Source organism: Chrysemys picta, chromosome 1, assembly GCF_011386835.1.
Source record: "Chrysemys picta bellii isolate R12L10 chromosome 1, ASM1138683v2, whole genome shotgun sequence".
Lineage (NCBI taxonomy): Eukaryota > Metazoa > Chordata > Testudines > Emydidae > Chrysemys > Chrysemys picta.
The window spans coordinates 83,168,942-83,186,360 of record NC_088791.1 but is presented as its reverse complement, the minus strand read 5'-3'; the positions used below and the strand labels follow the sequence as shown (position 1 = coordinate 83,186,360).

General features: G+C 42.7%; 1 protein-coding gene across 4 annotated transcripts in view; it reads left to right on the top strand.

Moving 5' to 3' along the window:
- Nucleotides 1-17,419, top strand: part of TMCC3 (transmembrane and coiled-coil domain family 3) — a 216,139-nt gene that overhangs the window by 149,246 nt on the left and 49,474 nt on the right. The window contains exon 1 of one of the 4 annotated variants that reach the window (XM_005306483.5): nucleotides 951-1,305. The exons of 2 other annotated variants lie outside the window; for them this stretch is intronic. In XM_005306483.5, coding sequence (XP_005306540.1) covers nucleotides 1,228-1,305 — 78 coding nt within the window. In that variant the 5' untranslated portion in view covers nucleotides 951-1,227. Of the gene's footprint in view, nucleotides 1-950; nucleotides 1,697-17,419 lie in introns of those variants that run through there. One more of the 4 variants, XM_065576370.1, reaches the window with a different exon arrangement.

Here is a 17,419-nt window from a genome sequence, read left to right as displayed (position 1 = left end):
CCTTCTCCATCCAAGGCTCAATTTGTCCCCTGGCTTGCCAGGGCTGAGTAAGTCTGCTGTAAAAAGTGATATTTGTATGTTTGCTAACAGGTCTGCTGCTGTGAACAGTGATATTAACAAACATACAAATATCATTTTTCCCAGAAGCAGACTTACTAGCTAGCAATTCTATTTAAAACAACACAAAACAGAAACCAAAAAAGCAAAAGAAACAACAACAACAACAACAAAAAAAAAAAAAAAAAAAAAAAGACAAGAACATGCAAAACACCTTATTTATGTTTCTATTCTGTTTAGGTCTAGTAAAGAATAGGAACAACTGTACATTGTTGTTATTGAGTCTGCAAAAAATAATAATAAAAAACCCTATGTAAATAAATTACAATGATTTGGATAGGTATGTGTGCATATTTATTTGTTTTTCCTGAAGTTAATTAAGTTTTCTGGAAACTGAGGCCACCAAAAATTTGTTGTGAGAACCCCAGTTTAGGTCATGTCTACACGGAAGCGCTATGGTGGTGCTGCTGCGGTGTTTTAAGTGCAGACAAGCCCTTAGCCCTGGGAGGGAGAGGAGAGAGGATGGCTTAGCTAATACAAGTCCTGCCTAGCCAGTGCCTCTCACCCAGGAGCACTAAATGGACCCCCAGATTTAAACGGGTTGAAAGGCAAAAGCAGGGCAGTTGTGGGATCTCCTCCCTGGCTGAATGAAAGGGCGGAGAGACTCGAATGAAACCGGGAGCAGAGCGAGGGCCATCGCCCCTGCCTTGTGCAGGCGGAGCCTTTGGGCTGCCCGGGAGTAACCCGGCGACACGAGCCTGCCAGAAAACAGGGGTTTGGGCCCCTTTTGTTTTCCCCTTTCACCCAAGCGCCTGTGGCTTTCTCCCCGAGAGCCGCTCTCAGCCGCGCCCTGCCCCCGCAGCCTCCAGCGCCCTGGCAATGGGAATCCCGGTGCTGCGGCGGGACTGGTTTGCCCAGGGAGCGGCCCCAGCTCTCTCGGCCGCTCCAGGCAGGGGCGCGGCGCGGCTGCCGGAGGGTTAACGGGGTTATGGGCGGGGGCAGGAGGAGCAGCTGCCGGGCGTGTCCGCTACTGGCTCACCGGGCTGCAGCCAGGGCGGGAGGAGGCAGAAGCGCCGAGACGGCGAAGCCGAGCTCTCCTGCTCGGGCGCTGCTCCCGGGGGCGCTGCTGGCTCTCGGGCTGCCCGGGGAGAACAGCCGCTCGGGGGCACCATGCCTGGAAGCGACACCGGCCTGGCTGTGGACAGGACTTACTCGGACCCGGAGAGGCACCAGCGCTCCAAGACCCGGGTAATTCCCCTCTCGCCGCGCAGCCCGCGGGGGCTAGTTGCCCACCCGCCACTGCAGCGCTTGGCTCTTCCGTAGCAGGGGCTGCACAGCGTCCCGGGGGGCTTGTTCCAGCAGCCCCTGTCGCCGCCCTGCGGGTCTGGGTTGGAAATGGCGGGGGTTCACCTCAGGTGCTGAGAGCTGTTTGTCTTGGGTGCTTAAAAGGCGCCTGTCAGCTTGGGAGCCAAACCCAAACCTGCGGCCACTGTACGTGTAATCTCAAGTTCCAGCTCCTCTCACCCCGAAGCAGCCTCTGGGTGCCTGGGCGGAGAACACACCTGGCCCGCTGCTCCATTCCTCTGCGCACTGCTCTCGTTGCACTGGACTGGACTGGAGGTGGTGGTAGTTGCTAAAGGTTAGTGGAAGCGCTGCGGATGAGGGATTCAGGGCCGGCGCTTGACACTCCAGTCCAAAGGTAACAAAACAGCTTGTTTTGCTCTTCCTGAGGACTTAAAAGCCGCAGCAGTTGTGGGGATCACAACTGTATTTTTTTATTTTTTTTGAAGTGAGGTCAACAAGTTGAGAGACTGTCTGAGGAACTGTCATGTAACAATTCCACTGCATTTCTGTGTAGAGTGTAAGCAGTGTCAGTGTGAGCCTTCAATTCAGACGTGCTTTTGAAAACATGCTCGCGCTGAAACCTGGACCAAAACTTAGGTTCTCTATTTTTAAATAAATATCACAAAATAGCTATTGCGATGACTATTTTTTTAACCTAAAGGAAAACTTTTAATAAACTTTCCATTCAGTGTTTTTAACCCCAACATTGCTTCATTGCTGTGTTGCGTAAGAAACTGAAAACGAATGACTGTTGACTGATTGTAGAAACTGAAGTTCAAGATAAATTCACTAAAGAAACTAGCTCAGGGTGAGAGTAATGGAAAACAACTACGAAAAGTGAACAGAAAACTAGCTGTTTAATTCTTTAAATATTAATTGTTCATGCTTAGACATCCCTGGGATGTCTCCCTCAGAAATTGCTTAGGTAATACAAGCAAAGGCTCTTCTTTTATTTCAATCTCCCTTAAAGTGAAGATCTGCAGAGCAAATGATTTTTCTACAGTAGGGAGCAATTATTACTGCTCACTCCATTTCCCCCCCCCCCCCCATTGCTCATTCTCCCCCATCCTCACTCGCTCATTTTCACCAGGCTGGGGAGGGTCCCTTTTCGACCTGGTGTTCAGTTGAAAACTAGACACCTGGCATCCTACATGCTAAAATTGCTTCTAAGAGGGTTGGAGCAATATATTTATATACTATAGATTCCATGATGTACAATTTCATTGGGGCAATTTTTCTCATGGTGCAGTGGAGGTTAGATTTGTTGTCTTTTTTTAATAGACTGCATGATATCTGCCTGTTATATTAGTGATCATAATATGTGTTTCAGAGTAACAGCCGTGTTAGTCTGTATCCGCAAAAAGAAGAACAGGAGTACTTGTGGCACCTTAGAGACTAACAAATTTATTAGAGCATAAGCTTTCGTGGACTACAGCCCACTTCTTCAGATGCAATTACATGTATGACTGCACTATGGATGGGACTAATGGGTTGGCTAGCTTGTGTACAAATTTCAAATCTCCAGCTACCTGTTCAGTTTAAGCAGGTGAAGTCCTCTCTGTATTTATGACTCTGGTTAAGCAAAAGAAAGCAAAGCTGCTCTTCATTGTATTGTAATTTCCTCTTGCTGGCTCTGGCTGTGGGCAAAAATAGCTGTTCTGCTTTCTCTCTTCTACTGAGACAAGATATTTAGTGCTTCAAAATAAATGAGCTTCACAGCTTGAAGTACTTGGATTATTTATCTGTGGAGGAAGACTGCTTCCTTTCCCTATATAGAATGCTAGTCTTTCTTTCCGCCCCTCCCATCTCATTAAATGTCACTGCTAGACAAGAGATAGTGTGCTTCAGATTGTTTCTGCATAATGAAATGTTTTAAATTAAGTAACCTCATTCACTGTGGCTTTTACTGTTGGTATGCGATCAGCATAGCATAGCCTTTGCACTATAGGTTTGACACACGTTATACATAAACCAACAGTATTGATGTCTACTTCTTTGTATAGTGTTGAGCAAATTAGTTTTATACCTCGTAATTCTTTTCTTTCTAGAAGGTAAACATGCTATATCGCTTAGCATGATGACAGAAGAAAACTTGTATATTATTCTTGATGTCTTGATTTATTTGGGAATTTAAACTGAAGTCTCTTCAATCCGGCAGATTGACTTAATAGCTGGAACAAAGCAGCATGACCAATTTTCAGTATTGCCAACTCCAGGTGTCCAAAAATAATGTAATTTCTTTTTTTAAGAAAATGTTGCGACCTTTCTATTTGCATTCTGATGGCTTGAACATCAGGGTTCATATTTTAAAGCTTTTCTCTGCAACCATGAGGACTAGAAACTTACTTTTTTTTTAAATGCAAGCTGAGGCACTGATCTAATCACATGACTCTATGAGCCAAGGCTTTAAGAAAAATGCCCAATATAAAGAGACCTGTGATAAAATCAAAAGAGTTGCATAAAACTATCTAGTTACACAAGACTCAGTTTTTTTCCATCATATATCTGGAGGTAGGAAAAACTCCACTCTCACTTACCCAGGACAAGTAACTCCGCTCTCACTTACCTCCTCCCAGGAGTGGAGGGATAGCTCAGTGTTTTGAGCATTGGCCTATTAAACCCAGGATTGAGAGTTCAATCCTTGAGGGGGCCATTTAGGGATTTGGGGCAAAAATCTGTCTGGGGATAGGTCCTGCTTTGAGCCGGGGGTTGGACTAGATAACCTCCTGAGGTCCCTTCCAACCCTGATATTCTATGATTCTATCTGGATAAGTGAGCTGGATAGCTTCTGGCTCATTCCCGGAGAATTGGGAAAGGAAGGAGCAGAGTAGTTCAAACTCTGCTATCCTTTAGCTGGAGGGGGTTGGGGTGGGCAGGAAGCAGAGCAGCAAGCCATGCTGCTGCTTTGTAGTGAAGGAGGATCATTTATTCTTTTAAGAGAAGGGGAGTGGGAAGGAAGAGCAGAGCAACTGAAGCTGCTGTTGCTCCTGACAAGGCAGAAACTGACATCCTGCAATAATCCAAAATGGCTGCATTCCCTCGGACTGCTCCTTCGCTGATGAACTGAGGCCCTTCTCACTTAGCCACCATTGTAGCCATTGTTCTGGTTTGGAGTCAAGGATTTCTTTCTCCCAACGAGACTGAGGTGGAATGCGACCAGAAGACAAAGGGTTTGTCAAGCAGTTTAGACCCAATTGTAGCTTTCTGGCCCGGAGAGCGCCAGAGCCCAGCCCCCACCCGAAGGCCCAGGCCTGGATGGGGGCTGCCCAAAGCAAGCTGCTGCTGTTGCTTTTCCTGGAGGGGCATGGGAGTGAGAAGCAGAGCAGCCCATGTGGGAAGCCAAGGGTTTCCTACATGTCCAGAATGGCAGCAGCCCCACAGAAGCCCTGCAAACAAAATTAGGGAGCCTGGAATTAATTAATTAGGTGTCTGTAGGCAGAGGGAGTGATTAGGAGAGAAGGAGATGTCAGGATTGATTTCGTTAGGAGGACCTGGGAGCCTGATGGTGCAGGACGTTTTAATCTGGACTGACTAAACATAGTCCTGGGGAGATCAGGTGTTGAGACTTTTCAATCGCTACACATCACCGTGTCCATCTTGAACTCTACTAAGGATTATTCAGATTAGACTTCATGTTTTCCTTCACCTTCTATTTTTAAGAGGAAAAAAAAACTGCTGTCTGATCTGGAGGGGAAAAAACCCAGCAGATTCAGTCTGTACAAAAGTTAGAACAATTCATTATGAAAGGGGAATATCAAGATGGTAGAATCTCAGGAAAGGGAAGAAAAGTAATTTTTAAACTTCACTGTAGTTAACAAGCCAGAGACTCTTCCTCTATTTCAGTGTCTACCTGAGACTATTTAGAGAAGCCATCAGACCTCATTGCTGTTTAGCTGGCAGGAAAGCCAAGAACACCGAGCTGGGGGGCGGTCTCATTTTCTATACAGTCAACACCATCACAAAGATCCCACTGCCTAAAAGAGATGAGTACTTGAATGAAGAACAGCTGGCTCATTCTTGTCTGGGAAAATTAAATTGCTGGTCAGGAAGAAGCAGTGTTTTGAAGAAATAGCTAGGCCACTGGTTTCTCCTCCTTTCAAGGTGTCTTTTCTTCTCTAATTCATCAAAGATGTGCAAAGCGTCAGGGTCCTGCAGAATTTAGTATCAGTGTCAAGAAATTCTGTTTGCTAGGAGACTTCGCCCCATTTTTACATTGATAATTGATGCGGCAAGCCCAGAAGTGCCGGGGCTATGAACTGCCAAGCCTAGAGATGCCTGGGCTCAGCCCTGGCAAGCCCTAGCACAAATTAAGCACTGAGTTTATCCCTTTTTAAAAATGTAAATCTGTCTAATATAACTGGATGTTCTCATGACTTGTATAAATGCCATGTGGTTACAAAAATTCCTTTTCTCGCTTAAATCTAGTTAGAAGTCCCCTTCTTTTTGCATTATTAGAAAGGGTAAAAAAAGAAGCATTTGATTCACCTTTGCTGCAGTCATTCATACTTTTTATATTCCTCTTTCAAGATCCCTTTCATCCAGCTCACCTCAGTCTTTTTAATCTCTCCTCATATGGAAGTCTTTGTGGCCTCTAATCACTTTCTCTTGTAGATCACCTGTTTTTCTGTTATATCTTTCCTTGGAATCACTAAGAGGGTTGGAGGAGAAACATTTTCCCTGTGTTTCCGATCTCTTTAGGTCTCTTCATGTAAAAATATGAGATTCAGCTTGGAAAAATGCAAGCCAATGCTGCTGGAACTAATGAATTACGTTTCTGTACATGGCTTGGAGATAGGACCAGTAATGTAATATCTGGTGTGAGGATGGAATGGGGTGTGGGGTGAAGTAATGTTACACACATTTTATAGCTTTCACAACAATTGGAATGAAATTAATACTTGGTGTAACTCCGTTTAGTTTCAGGAGGTTTATGCCTGGGTGAATGTGGTTCACTGTGTTAAAACAATTAGTAGATATTTACTACAGTTCTAGTACGAGTACCTGGTGAATGACGTGTTGTAAAGTAGCAGAGCTGGTAATTCCATATGTTTGAATGTTCACTGCCCATATTCTTAACTAGTGTACATCTTAAAGCATTACTGCATGTCCAAGTGTTATGTTTTTAGGCCTTGACTAATGCTCAAACCACATTCTTTTCTTATCAGCATTATTTTAGCCATGTTTTAAGAAACCATTGAGGACACATCATACCTTGTGTAATGCTAACAAAAATTATAGCAGGATGGTATTGAAGCTTCAAGAACTTTTTTTTTTTTTTTTTTTTTTTTAATCCAGGACAAGTGTCTGCTTTTAAAAATTATTTCAAACAAGTGACAGTCTCACTACAAAATTCAGATCTGGTTTTCAAACAAACTCAGAGTTTCAGATTTGGGGATTTACAGCATTTGAGGTAGAGAAATAGATCTGAACCAAAATCCTCAATGGAGTTTTATGCTACAATAGCATAACTAGCATGTACATTTTCTGTTTATGATCAGTTTAACTGGCTATTGTAGCTCCACTGTCCATGCTAAATGCAGTGCAAAAGTAAACTGCATATATGGTGAAAAGGAAACCACACTTCTAACGTGTTTAAGTTTGATAGTCTAAGTTAATAATAGATACACAAGTTCTTTTACAAGTGTATTTTCAGAGTGCTGGATAAAATATGTTTTTCTGTGATGGTAACATGAGGATTTCTATTAAAATATAATATATACTTTATATGTACATTTTATGAAATGGTATATTGAGAGTGTCCCTTTAAATATCAAGATATTTCTAATGAAAATACTGTAAAAGAACCCCTCCAAAATATTTTGTGTCCAGATGACTTGAGCATCCTTACAAATGTTCCTACATTAGGGGGGAAAAAATCAAGATGATGTGATGAGGCAGAACACTATTCAGGCCTCCTTAAAAGCTGATATGGCTATCATTACCTCACAGCATCTCTGAAGACTTGGGTGCCCTGTCCTGAGGTACCATAAAATGATGGGATGCCTACTGCCAGGATGCTAGGAATAGGAGGGGAAAAATCTAAAACTGCAGGGGAAAAAAAGAAAAGATAGCTAGGATAAAATGAATGTTTTTTGTTTTAGAGGATGCTCCTACCCAAACACGGATATTTCAACAATGTAATGGAAGAGTTTTCTAAATTGCTGACTTTCAAAACATTTTTAACTGAATACTCCAGTAGAACAATATTGAACAACAGGGAGCTGACAAAGTTGATTTCTTTTGTATCCGTTCAATTTCCAGATTAAATACAGCTGAAATAATAATGGCTGCTGTTATTTAAAAAAAATTCTAATTGCTAAACCAAGTGAAATAAGGTAGGGTGAAAAAAATTGTTACACAGCTCAGTATGTATTTTAAAATGTTTGCCTGTGTCTCAGTGTACTGCTAGTTTATGCCCCAGTCCTGTGATCTGTGCAAATACATTTTTGTGCCCACACATTTCGGGGGTGGGTTAAAGGCCACTGTTTCCCCCACACACACACACACTCCATTGCTCCTATGAAGATGATTGCAAAATGGAAATGGGGACCAGATTTCTCTTCAAAGTTTGAATGGATTTTTGATTGAGAATTTTATGAACCTGGGTAGATGTGTGTGAACTTTGCTTTGGGTCTCTGCCAGAAAATTTTGCACAGCTCTAGCCAAAACAGTGCAATGATTCATTCCTGCTGCTATGCCCCTCGTGGATCCTTGTTACTGAGCATATTGCTTGCAGGATCAGGGTCTAAGTTAACTACTTTAAACATAGTAAAAAGATGTTTTGTATGTGACAAACACACACACACACACACACACACTTTTAATTATTTGGTTTGATTCTCTTGGTTTAGTTGTTTTGGGTAGCTTTTAGAAGGACGCTTAATTTGGCAGCCTTGCAAAAGGAGAGTTACTCTGGTGGGCTGCAGACAGCGAAGTTGATTTGATTTGTACTGCTGTTCAGGTTATAAATCAAATGGGCACTGCTGGATATCAAGTTTCAGCATCTTGACACAATAGGCAAATGTATTGCAATCCAGACCTGACCTCAGTTTGGGGCGATGTTGAAGGGGGAGTGTAATTCGAGGGAGAGCTTAGGAATCATATGGTAGAATGAATTAAAGTATTGATACTATTGGTATGTTCAAATAAAGTAATTTGTAACTTCCATTAGCGTTGTTAATTAAACCTCACATGTCAAAATATCCTTAAATCAAACTTTAATACATTTGAAAGCACCATTTTTCTTACTTTGCCTGTTGGTAAATTTTTGATTATCATGTATGTGTGTATGAAGAAATTAGTGTTTACAACATTTACTGATAAAAATCTAATCCTAAACCTAGTTTTGAGTCAGGAAACCTGGGTTCTTCTATTCCAAATCCTTCCATTGACTGGCTGCATGGCCTTGAATAAGTCAGTGACCTTTGGATCTTGCTTAGCCATTTGTACAATAGGTTTAGTAATGCTTATGTGTCTTTTTTTTTTTTATATCTCTGGATGAAAAAGGTTGTGTGAGTGCAAAGTATTATTTATATTATTGTGTTATTGATTAAAAATAACTAAGGAACTGATCCAATATGCACTGAAATCAATTGGGGTCTCTTCATTTACTTCAGTGATCTTTGGAACAGGTCCTAAATGAATTAGGACAGCATTATGAAAACAGTCTGTAGATAATCAGTAGACTATAGTTGTAGTATAATAGATGTATCCTTGTAAAGTTTCATCTAGTTTAAGTCCCAGGGTTGGTGTTAAACTTTTTAAAGGAACGATCTTGTGTCAGTTTTGGTCCAAAATGGGTGTGGTGTTTGATAACTAAATTTATTTTGTTTTTAAATCAAAGATAGTGTTAATAACAGAAACAAAGAAATGTGTGGGGGGTTTTGTTTTTTTAATTGACATGGTCATTTGAAAGTATCTATCCTTTTAATTGCTGACTAAGGACTAGATCTACCAAACACTGTATGTGTTTGTCTTTACTCATGTCATGTAGTCCCACTGAAATTAATAGGACTGTGCATTTCAGTAAAACTACTAACATACATAAAGATTTGCAGGATTGGACTCTAAAACAGTAAGTAAGGGAAGCTTTCAAATGACCTAGCAATTGTCTCTCATTCAAGAGGACAAGTCACACAGACTGAAAGTGAATTATGGCCTGTAGATTACATTAAATCAGGTATGTTGACTTCCATGCAGGGCCGGCTCTAGGTTTTTTGCCGCCCCAAGCAAAAAAAATTTTGGCTGCCCCCCGTCCCAGCCCTGGGCTCCTCGCCGCACCCCCCTGTCACCCCAGCCCTGGGCTCTCCCCGCCCCGCCCCCCCCCCTGCTGCCCCAGCCCTGGGCTCTCACCCCCCGCACCTCCTGCCGCCCCAGCTCTGGGCTTCTCCCTACCCCCCCACCATTGCCCCCCACACACACCTCCTACCACCCTAGCCCTGGGCTCCCCCCCCCACCTGCACCCTCCTTCTGCCGCAGCCCTGGGTCACTGGTAACTCGCTCCCAGGGCAGGTCATTCAGCAGGAATTTTAGGTGTGCACAGAACACAGACAGGATTGGTTCCCATATGGTTACAGAACTACAGTAAAGTGGAACAATTTTCAGCTTGTGTGATTGGAGGATATCTGGATGCATATTATAAGACTGTCCTACATAAATGAGGAAAAGTTGAGGTGCCTTTATTATTCTTTTGTTCCACTCTTTCTTTCTAAATTTGCCAATGCGATATCACTGTCTTCCTTTTAAACAAACAAACAAAAAAAAAGGCAATGGCTGTTGAAAATAGCAACTCCAGTCCTAATAACCACTGGAAAGCATTTCTTGCTCAATTTTATCCTACTTTTTCTATAGCAAGTTACAGTGGATCAGTATATTTGATTTGGGAGAAATGAAGTAACAGCCACCCAAACTGAGCTTGAGCACTCCTTAATTTTGAGGTGTTCAAATCTGGAAGGCAAGTGCGGGGGGGTGGTGGTGCTGTGGCTCCGCAGGGGAGCACGGCAGCATGTATGCAACATGGTCTGAGTGGCATGGTAAGGGGGCTAGGGGGTTGGAGAAGGGGTAGGGAGTTCCGGGGGGGGCAGTCAAGGGACAGGGAGCAGGAGGGGTTGGATGGGGCGGAGGTTCCGGGGGGCAGTCAGGGGCAGGGAGAAGGGGGGGTTAGATGGGTCAGGGTTCGGGGGGGCAGTCGGGGACAAGCAGAAGTTGGATAGGCATGGGAGTCCCAGGGGGGTTGTCAGGGGACAGGTAGGGGGTGGGGTCCTAGGGGGGAAGTTGGGGGGGGCCTCAGTAGGGGGCAGTTGGGGACAAGGTGAAGGGAGGCTTAGATGGGGGTGGGGTCCCAGGAGGGGGCAATCAGGGGACAAGGATCAGTGGGGCTTAGATAGGGGGTGGGGTCCTGGGGGGTAGTTGGGGCAGGGGTCCCGGGATGGGGTGATCAGGGGACAGGGAGCAGGGGGTTGGATGGGTTGAGGTTTCTGTGGGGGGCAGTCGGAGGGAGTGGATGGTGGCAGGGTGGGGCTACCCTCCCTCCCCATGGAGTGTCCTATTTTTTGAATGTTAAAATATGGTATCCCTACTCACAGTGCAGCTCTCCATTCACAGCAGGCTGCAGCATGAGGTCTCAGCTTCCTCACTCCCTCCCCCTCTTTCCTGTTGGTAGTGGCCAAGGGAATGCTGGGAAATGTAGTTCTTTCCCTGCTCCAGGGCTGGCTGTATAGGCAAGGAGCTAACCAAGGAACTACAGCTCCCAGGGCCCCCCTGTTGGTTCTCAGCTCCCAAGCTGGATCCCTGCCGCCCCTGCAAATGGGCTGCCCCAAGCACGTGCTTGCTTTGCTGGTGCCTAGAGCCGCCCCTGCTTCCATGTGTTGGACTTAAAAGTCATTGCAGTTTTTTGTATGCACTAAGGACTTATTAATTTAGTTAAGCTTGGGATTCAAACAAACCTTCAGGGCAGAATTGACACATCTGAGATTAATCCTACTTCCTTTAAAAAAATACAGATTTATTTAAACACGTAACAAGAGATTACAGGAAAAAATGAGGTGGGAATGATTGTGTCTTTGATTAAAAAAAAATCTATAGTGGATTTGTAAGTGTGCTTCTGATATCTCAATATCAGAAATACTATGATGCGAGGGAAAAGTCATCGAGGTTGGCCAAGATGACTGGTATTTCTGGATTTGCAGCATTAACTTTTCTATTTCTATTCTAAATTGTGTTACATTTCATACAAAAAGTACAAGGTAGTGCTTAATGTAAAATACACTGTCATATATCAGTGTCTGGTCATGTGAGTGCCACAAAATAAAAACCCTTTAAAGTCAGAACTGGCACTAACATTTTCTAATTCAGTACAGTCTATCTTGGTAGCCTACAGTGCATAAAAATATACCCAGAGCAGCTAAAGATGCATTATTTTTCTCACTTGGTGAGAGAGAGGCTTATTTCTCTTCTGGCTTAAATCAATGGGAGGTAAGGCTATGGTTCGTCAGACATGCTAAGTAAGAATTCCAGTGTCCATTAAACATTTTTCAGCAGTTACAGTGGACAAGAAGCTTTGGTTTAAAATTGCAGATAGCCAAGAGGAAAGAATTGAAGACCTGGAGCTACTAAGTAATGAACTTGACCCCATTCTAAAAGGGCTCAAAAACTGAATGAACTGGAGTTGTAATCTAATTGGTAGCAGTCCTTAAAGTAGATGCTGTGAAGAAATTATAGAATTTTATTTGCAATGAAGTATAAAGGTGCTGGAGAGGGATAACTGCAGTCCCACTTGCAGTGTTTAGGCTCCATGTATCATCTGAGACCTCAAGCCTCTTTGTGACTCTTGGAGAACAATGAGCAAAATTATAAAATGAACCATGGGGTGGGAAAGCAAACATTGGTGTAAGAATCTTTAGCTGCTCTTTGTTTTTGGAGTTGGACTATCCTGCAGTAAAAACAGAAGAAATAAAATATTGCACGTCAGCATGAGCAAGACTGATCAAATCCATTAAAATGTTAAGCAATAAGACATACGTCACATAAATCCAATAACTCTAGTACCAGTTCCATTTTTTTGGCTCTGTTTGCCAAACTGTTTCTTCCTCCACTTGGGGCTGTTCTATCCGGTTCACTAGAAATTTGCAGTAGCTTGGAGTGAAAGGGGAAAGATACTTATATGGCTGGCCTTTCAACTCTACTGTTAGCCTGCCAGAAAAGGCCCAACTATGTTTCCAGGCCCATATTTTTTTGCTCTCTCTTGACCCACTTGGAATAAGCAAGAGGTGTTGCAGTCTCTAGCACTTCAAAGCAAGTGTGGAAAATGGGGACTTGTATACAGTTAGGCTTATTGTGCCAGGCTGAAAGTTCAGTCTTAAGGGCAGACATAGAAGAGTCTTTTTGTTTCTCTTTCTGACCCCACACACATGCTTTGCAAATAGAAGAATAAAATTGTAATAGCTGCTATCTCTACAGTTACTGAGGTTTGTATGATGTACATATTATTGCTCAATATGCAAAATAGCTCATTTTTGTGACTTGTACTGTCATGCTAGGAGTTTCGGTTTCATTCTTACTGGAGACTGCATCGGATTTCTTGTTGGTTCATATCAGGGCTGTCTTTAGCTTTCTCTGCCAGACCTGCAAATATTTTGTCACTTGCTTCCTTACTCCCCCAAAAGCTAATTTTTGTGTGCAACGTTACCCTCTTCAAAAAATCACTGACTCTCTAGTCTGCCATGACCTCACACCTCACTGTGCATTAATGTGAATGAACAATCTGTTTGTTGATTTCATAAATGATAGAAGTATGTGCCCCAACCATCCCACCCCAAAGTGGCTGCCAGCCACCTGATATGGTGAAGTGGATAGCAGACTGTATGAGGCGATGTGCACTTTGGATTGCATTCAGCTCTATCATACAATAATGTTATTGCTGTACCCTCCATAAAGTCCAGCAGATAGTACCCCCCCACACACCTACTCAGATACAAGTGGAGTTGCACTCCTGTGAGTGATGGTCATACAAGCAGTATAGCTGCACCAGGTATCTGCCTGTGTTAATGGCAGTGTTCCTTGTCCACACTAGAATAGCAAATACTTCGCTAATGGGATTTAAAGTAGCATTTTCTACAGAATATTTAAACTGGCTTATTGCATAGTTGTTGAGCACTACCATCAACATTTCTGTATATCATCTGTAAACTAAGATATCCAAACAATTTTGACGCAGAATTACAGAAATTCCAGAAATTCCAGATTAAAACAACTGTGTTTCTCTGCTCTTTCTTTTCTTCCTTTCTTTTCCTGTCCCCATCCTTCTTGGCCTTTGTCATCCCTTCAATTTATGTATTCATCTGTCTTCTTTTCTTCCCCAATTCTTTCTTTGCGTTTACACTCATGGGGCAGAGCAATAATACGGGTAAAGCAGAGAGGAGAGGCGCTTTCATTCTGGCTTTATGGGTCAGGCTGCAAAGCAAAATTGACTCATGCAAAGTTGTGGAACCATCTGTTGCTCACCAAAAGGAGGCAGCCAGTCAGGAGCTCTGCCTGGCTCAGGGAGAGCCCACTCAGCCGCCCAACACTTTGTTGCACTATGTGACTTAAGCAGGGGGCATTGCTGTGCTGACAGATGCTCGGCTCCTCTGCCTTGCCTGGCAGGTTTTTCTAGTACAGAACTTCAGTTAAATACCAGGTAGAGTTATATATATTTGCATGAAATATGTGGGTTTGATTGTTTTTAAAACCTGATGCTTCAAAAATTTCAAGAGTAGGCCCCTGCTCCACCCATTTTACTATTTTTCTGCCTCAGATTTTTCTACTGCTGAAATCTGAATGTTGAATCTACGCCACTTAATATTCCAGACTGAAGTGGGTTTATACAGAGGGGTGTTGGAGAAGGAGAGGGCCTGTTGTGAAGAGTGACAGAAGAGTTGCAGTACTTGTATAACAAACTTACTAAGGTTTGGCTCACTGTCTTAATTGTTAATTGACCTAAGCTCCAGTATCTTGTGACCAGTCAGTTTCACCTTGACTCTAATAACTGGTTATTTCAACCCGTTTCTGTAGCTGACTGGGAGAGTGCAGTGGGTCTTCACCATTAAAGCACAAAAGCTTTATGTTGGAAGAAAGGTTGATAAGGTGATCAAGTTGGGCATTGGTATTGCTGTTTTTTATTGACGCATCACCGTTAGTGTCCATGCATTTACAGATTTTTAAAAAGACAGGTCACTGATTAAAGGAGTTACACTTTCAACTAGACGCAACATAGACAGGGATGCCTATAGGAAGGTGCAGGGGAGGAGGATGCAGGAGGACAAAGTTTACATAGCTGAAAGCTCATGAGGCACGCTCTTTGTATAAATATCTTGGTAGTTCCATTTTGTTACAGTTTTATATGTAAAAGTGTGTAGACGGTATCCAGAATTTCCATCTACGGTGGAAGTCAGTGATGGAAGGCTACTTGAGAGAACTCATCATTTCAGTCACACAAATTCTGGTCTTCCAATTGAAAGATGCTGTTGCGTGCTCCTTTTTAGATCATTTTATTTAGTGCTTATGTTGTACTCTTGATTCTCATAGAGTAAGAATACATTAGTGTTGTAAGTTTTTGCTCAGCTCAGATCGGTCAGTGCACTCTCAAAATTTTAATATCTTCCTTTCAAAATGTGACCTGTAATCTGCAGGTAGTAATTGCTGCAACTACTCCTGAATAGACACCTTAACATTTAAATATAGATTTGGGGTGAGGGAAGGAGACTCATTCTACCCTTCACCTTCCATATTTGGCTCAAATAAATGTTCCAGAGATGTTAAAACTGGAGGTGGTTAATTTCTGGAGCTAGTTCTCAAATTTTATGGTACAGAATAGATAATATTTTCGTGTCAGCTTTTTACATGGTGGTTTGTAACTTTCTATGACAATGCTTGGTTAACTGCAGCGCAAATTCCTACTGTTATAGAGAAATGCCCTTCCTCTCTCCACACCCATGTTATCCTGGCAGTGAGAGAACACAAAGGTCACTCAATGTTGTACTATTGCCAGAGACTTCAGTCATAGCAATGTATTTTTAAAATGCTAAAATAAGAACCATAAAAATTTAACTAAGAAATTGTCAGAACATGAATTTAAAAATAACTGTAAGAAGGAAAAAGTGGGGGTTTGTGTGTAAATAAGTGTGTTCCATTTTTGTACCTAGTCTTTTGACACATTCTGTATTAAATTTCTTAAATAAACTTTTTGTATCTGTAGACTGCCCACTATAGGCAGACAACTTGAATTTGTTTTACTGGATAAAATTTTGCTATTGCTAACGTCTCATGCAAACCCATTGACTTGTGGAGTAACATTGACGCAATATTTATTGTTAAGAGAAATTCTGACTCCAGTTACATCCCATGTGCTCTGTTAACTTTGGGAATTGTGGTGTCCTCAGAATAAACTAAGGCAGAATTTCTTCCACAACAGTAGAAAGTGTTTTAATAACTGCTTCTGAATGTTTATTAAGAATATGTTGCTGTATGTTATTTAGTGACAAATATTTTATTTGGAATGTTAATATACTGGTGACTAATAGACTGGCTAGACAGATAAATATATACTCTGTTACTAAAGGATATTTGGTATGAAATGTAAACAGCAAGAATTGAGACTCCAAGTAGCTTTTAAGAAGTCTCTTGTCATATCTTAATATGTGAATCATCATATCAAGTGTGTTCAATGCCACCTAGTTGTAGATGTCATATGACTACTAGAAAATCTTTCACAATATTTGTCTTTGAGATGTTTTCAAAATTCACCTCAGTTATTCAAGTGTATCTTTGTTACATTATGAAAATATATAGAAGTATACCAGCAAAAAATGAAAGTAGTAATTTATTTTCATGTACTAATTACTCCCCACTAATTTTTGAGAGGTTTTGAGAGTAGTTCCTGGCATCGTCTGTGGCTTTGTTTAATATACTATGGAGATTCAGTACCCAACACTCTGACTTTCTCTGCTGATTTAAACAGGAGGTGGCTTCAGTCTCTGATATGATTCTCTCTCCTAGGGCAGAAGGTCTATTTGTGTTTCTTATCTTGGCAGTTGCAAAATAATTATTTAGGGGTCATTTATATTCATACCAGTACAAAGTGATTTCAGTCTAATACCTCTTTCCAAACATAGAAAAATTAGCAGTATCATGGCAGGAGCTTTTGTAATTTTTTTTTCTTTTAAAGACTGAAAGTATTAATCATATTATTACTAACATCCTCAGATTTGCAGGGGGGAGACTGAGTAGGTATGTCTACACTGGCAGAGTTACAGCGCTACTCAGAGAGCGCTGAAGGGAAACTGCTCTTGAGTGTTCACACTGTCAGCTGCCTGTGCAATAGCGTGTTCACACTTGGGGCACTTGCAGCTATATTCGGAGCAGTGCACTCTGGGCAGCTATCCCACAGAGCATCTCTTCCTCTTCTGCCGCTAAGAGTTGTGGGAAGGCGGAGGGGATCGCGGGGCATCCTGGGTCCTGTCCCAATGCACCTTGATGGGATGCGAAGCAATGCAGCAATCCCTATACTTCCATCCACATTTGGCGCCATCTTTCTACTGTTTGTGTACTGCGTGCTCTGCCTCTTTGGTCTGAAGGAATGGATCCCGCACTGTTGACTGGTTTGCTGCTCGCTCTGACTAATACGTCATGAGTGGCTGTGGAGTTATTCCTTAAACTACAAAGGCAAGAGGAGTGTGACATTGATCTCGCCACGTGTGCTAGCTACAACACAAGATTGTTTGTTGCTTTCATGGAGGTGCTGACTACAGTGGAACACCGGGGAAACAAGCACTGGCTGTTGGGCTAAGTTCCCTCTAAGCTGCGCAGCTGCCTATTAAGCCCTGCGCAGGGGCTCAGGGCTGTGGCAGGGAGAGATCTCTCCCCCAGCACAGACTGGCCACGGGGGAGGCGCCCCTCCCCCCTGGCCCCAGGGTGGACCTGCCGCAGGAGAGGCGCCCCTCATCCCCAGCTTCACCCCAGAACCCACACCCTCAGCCAGAAC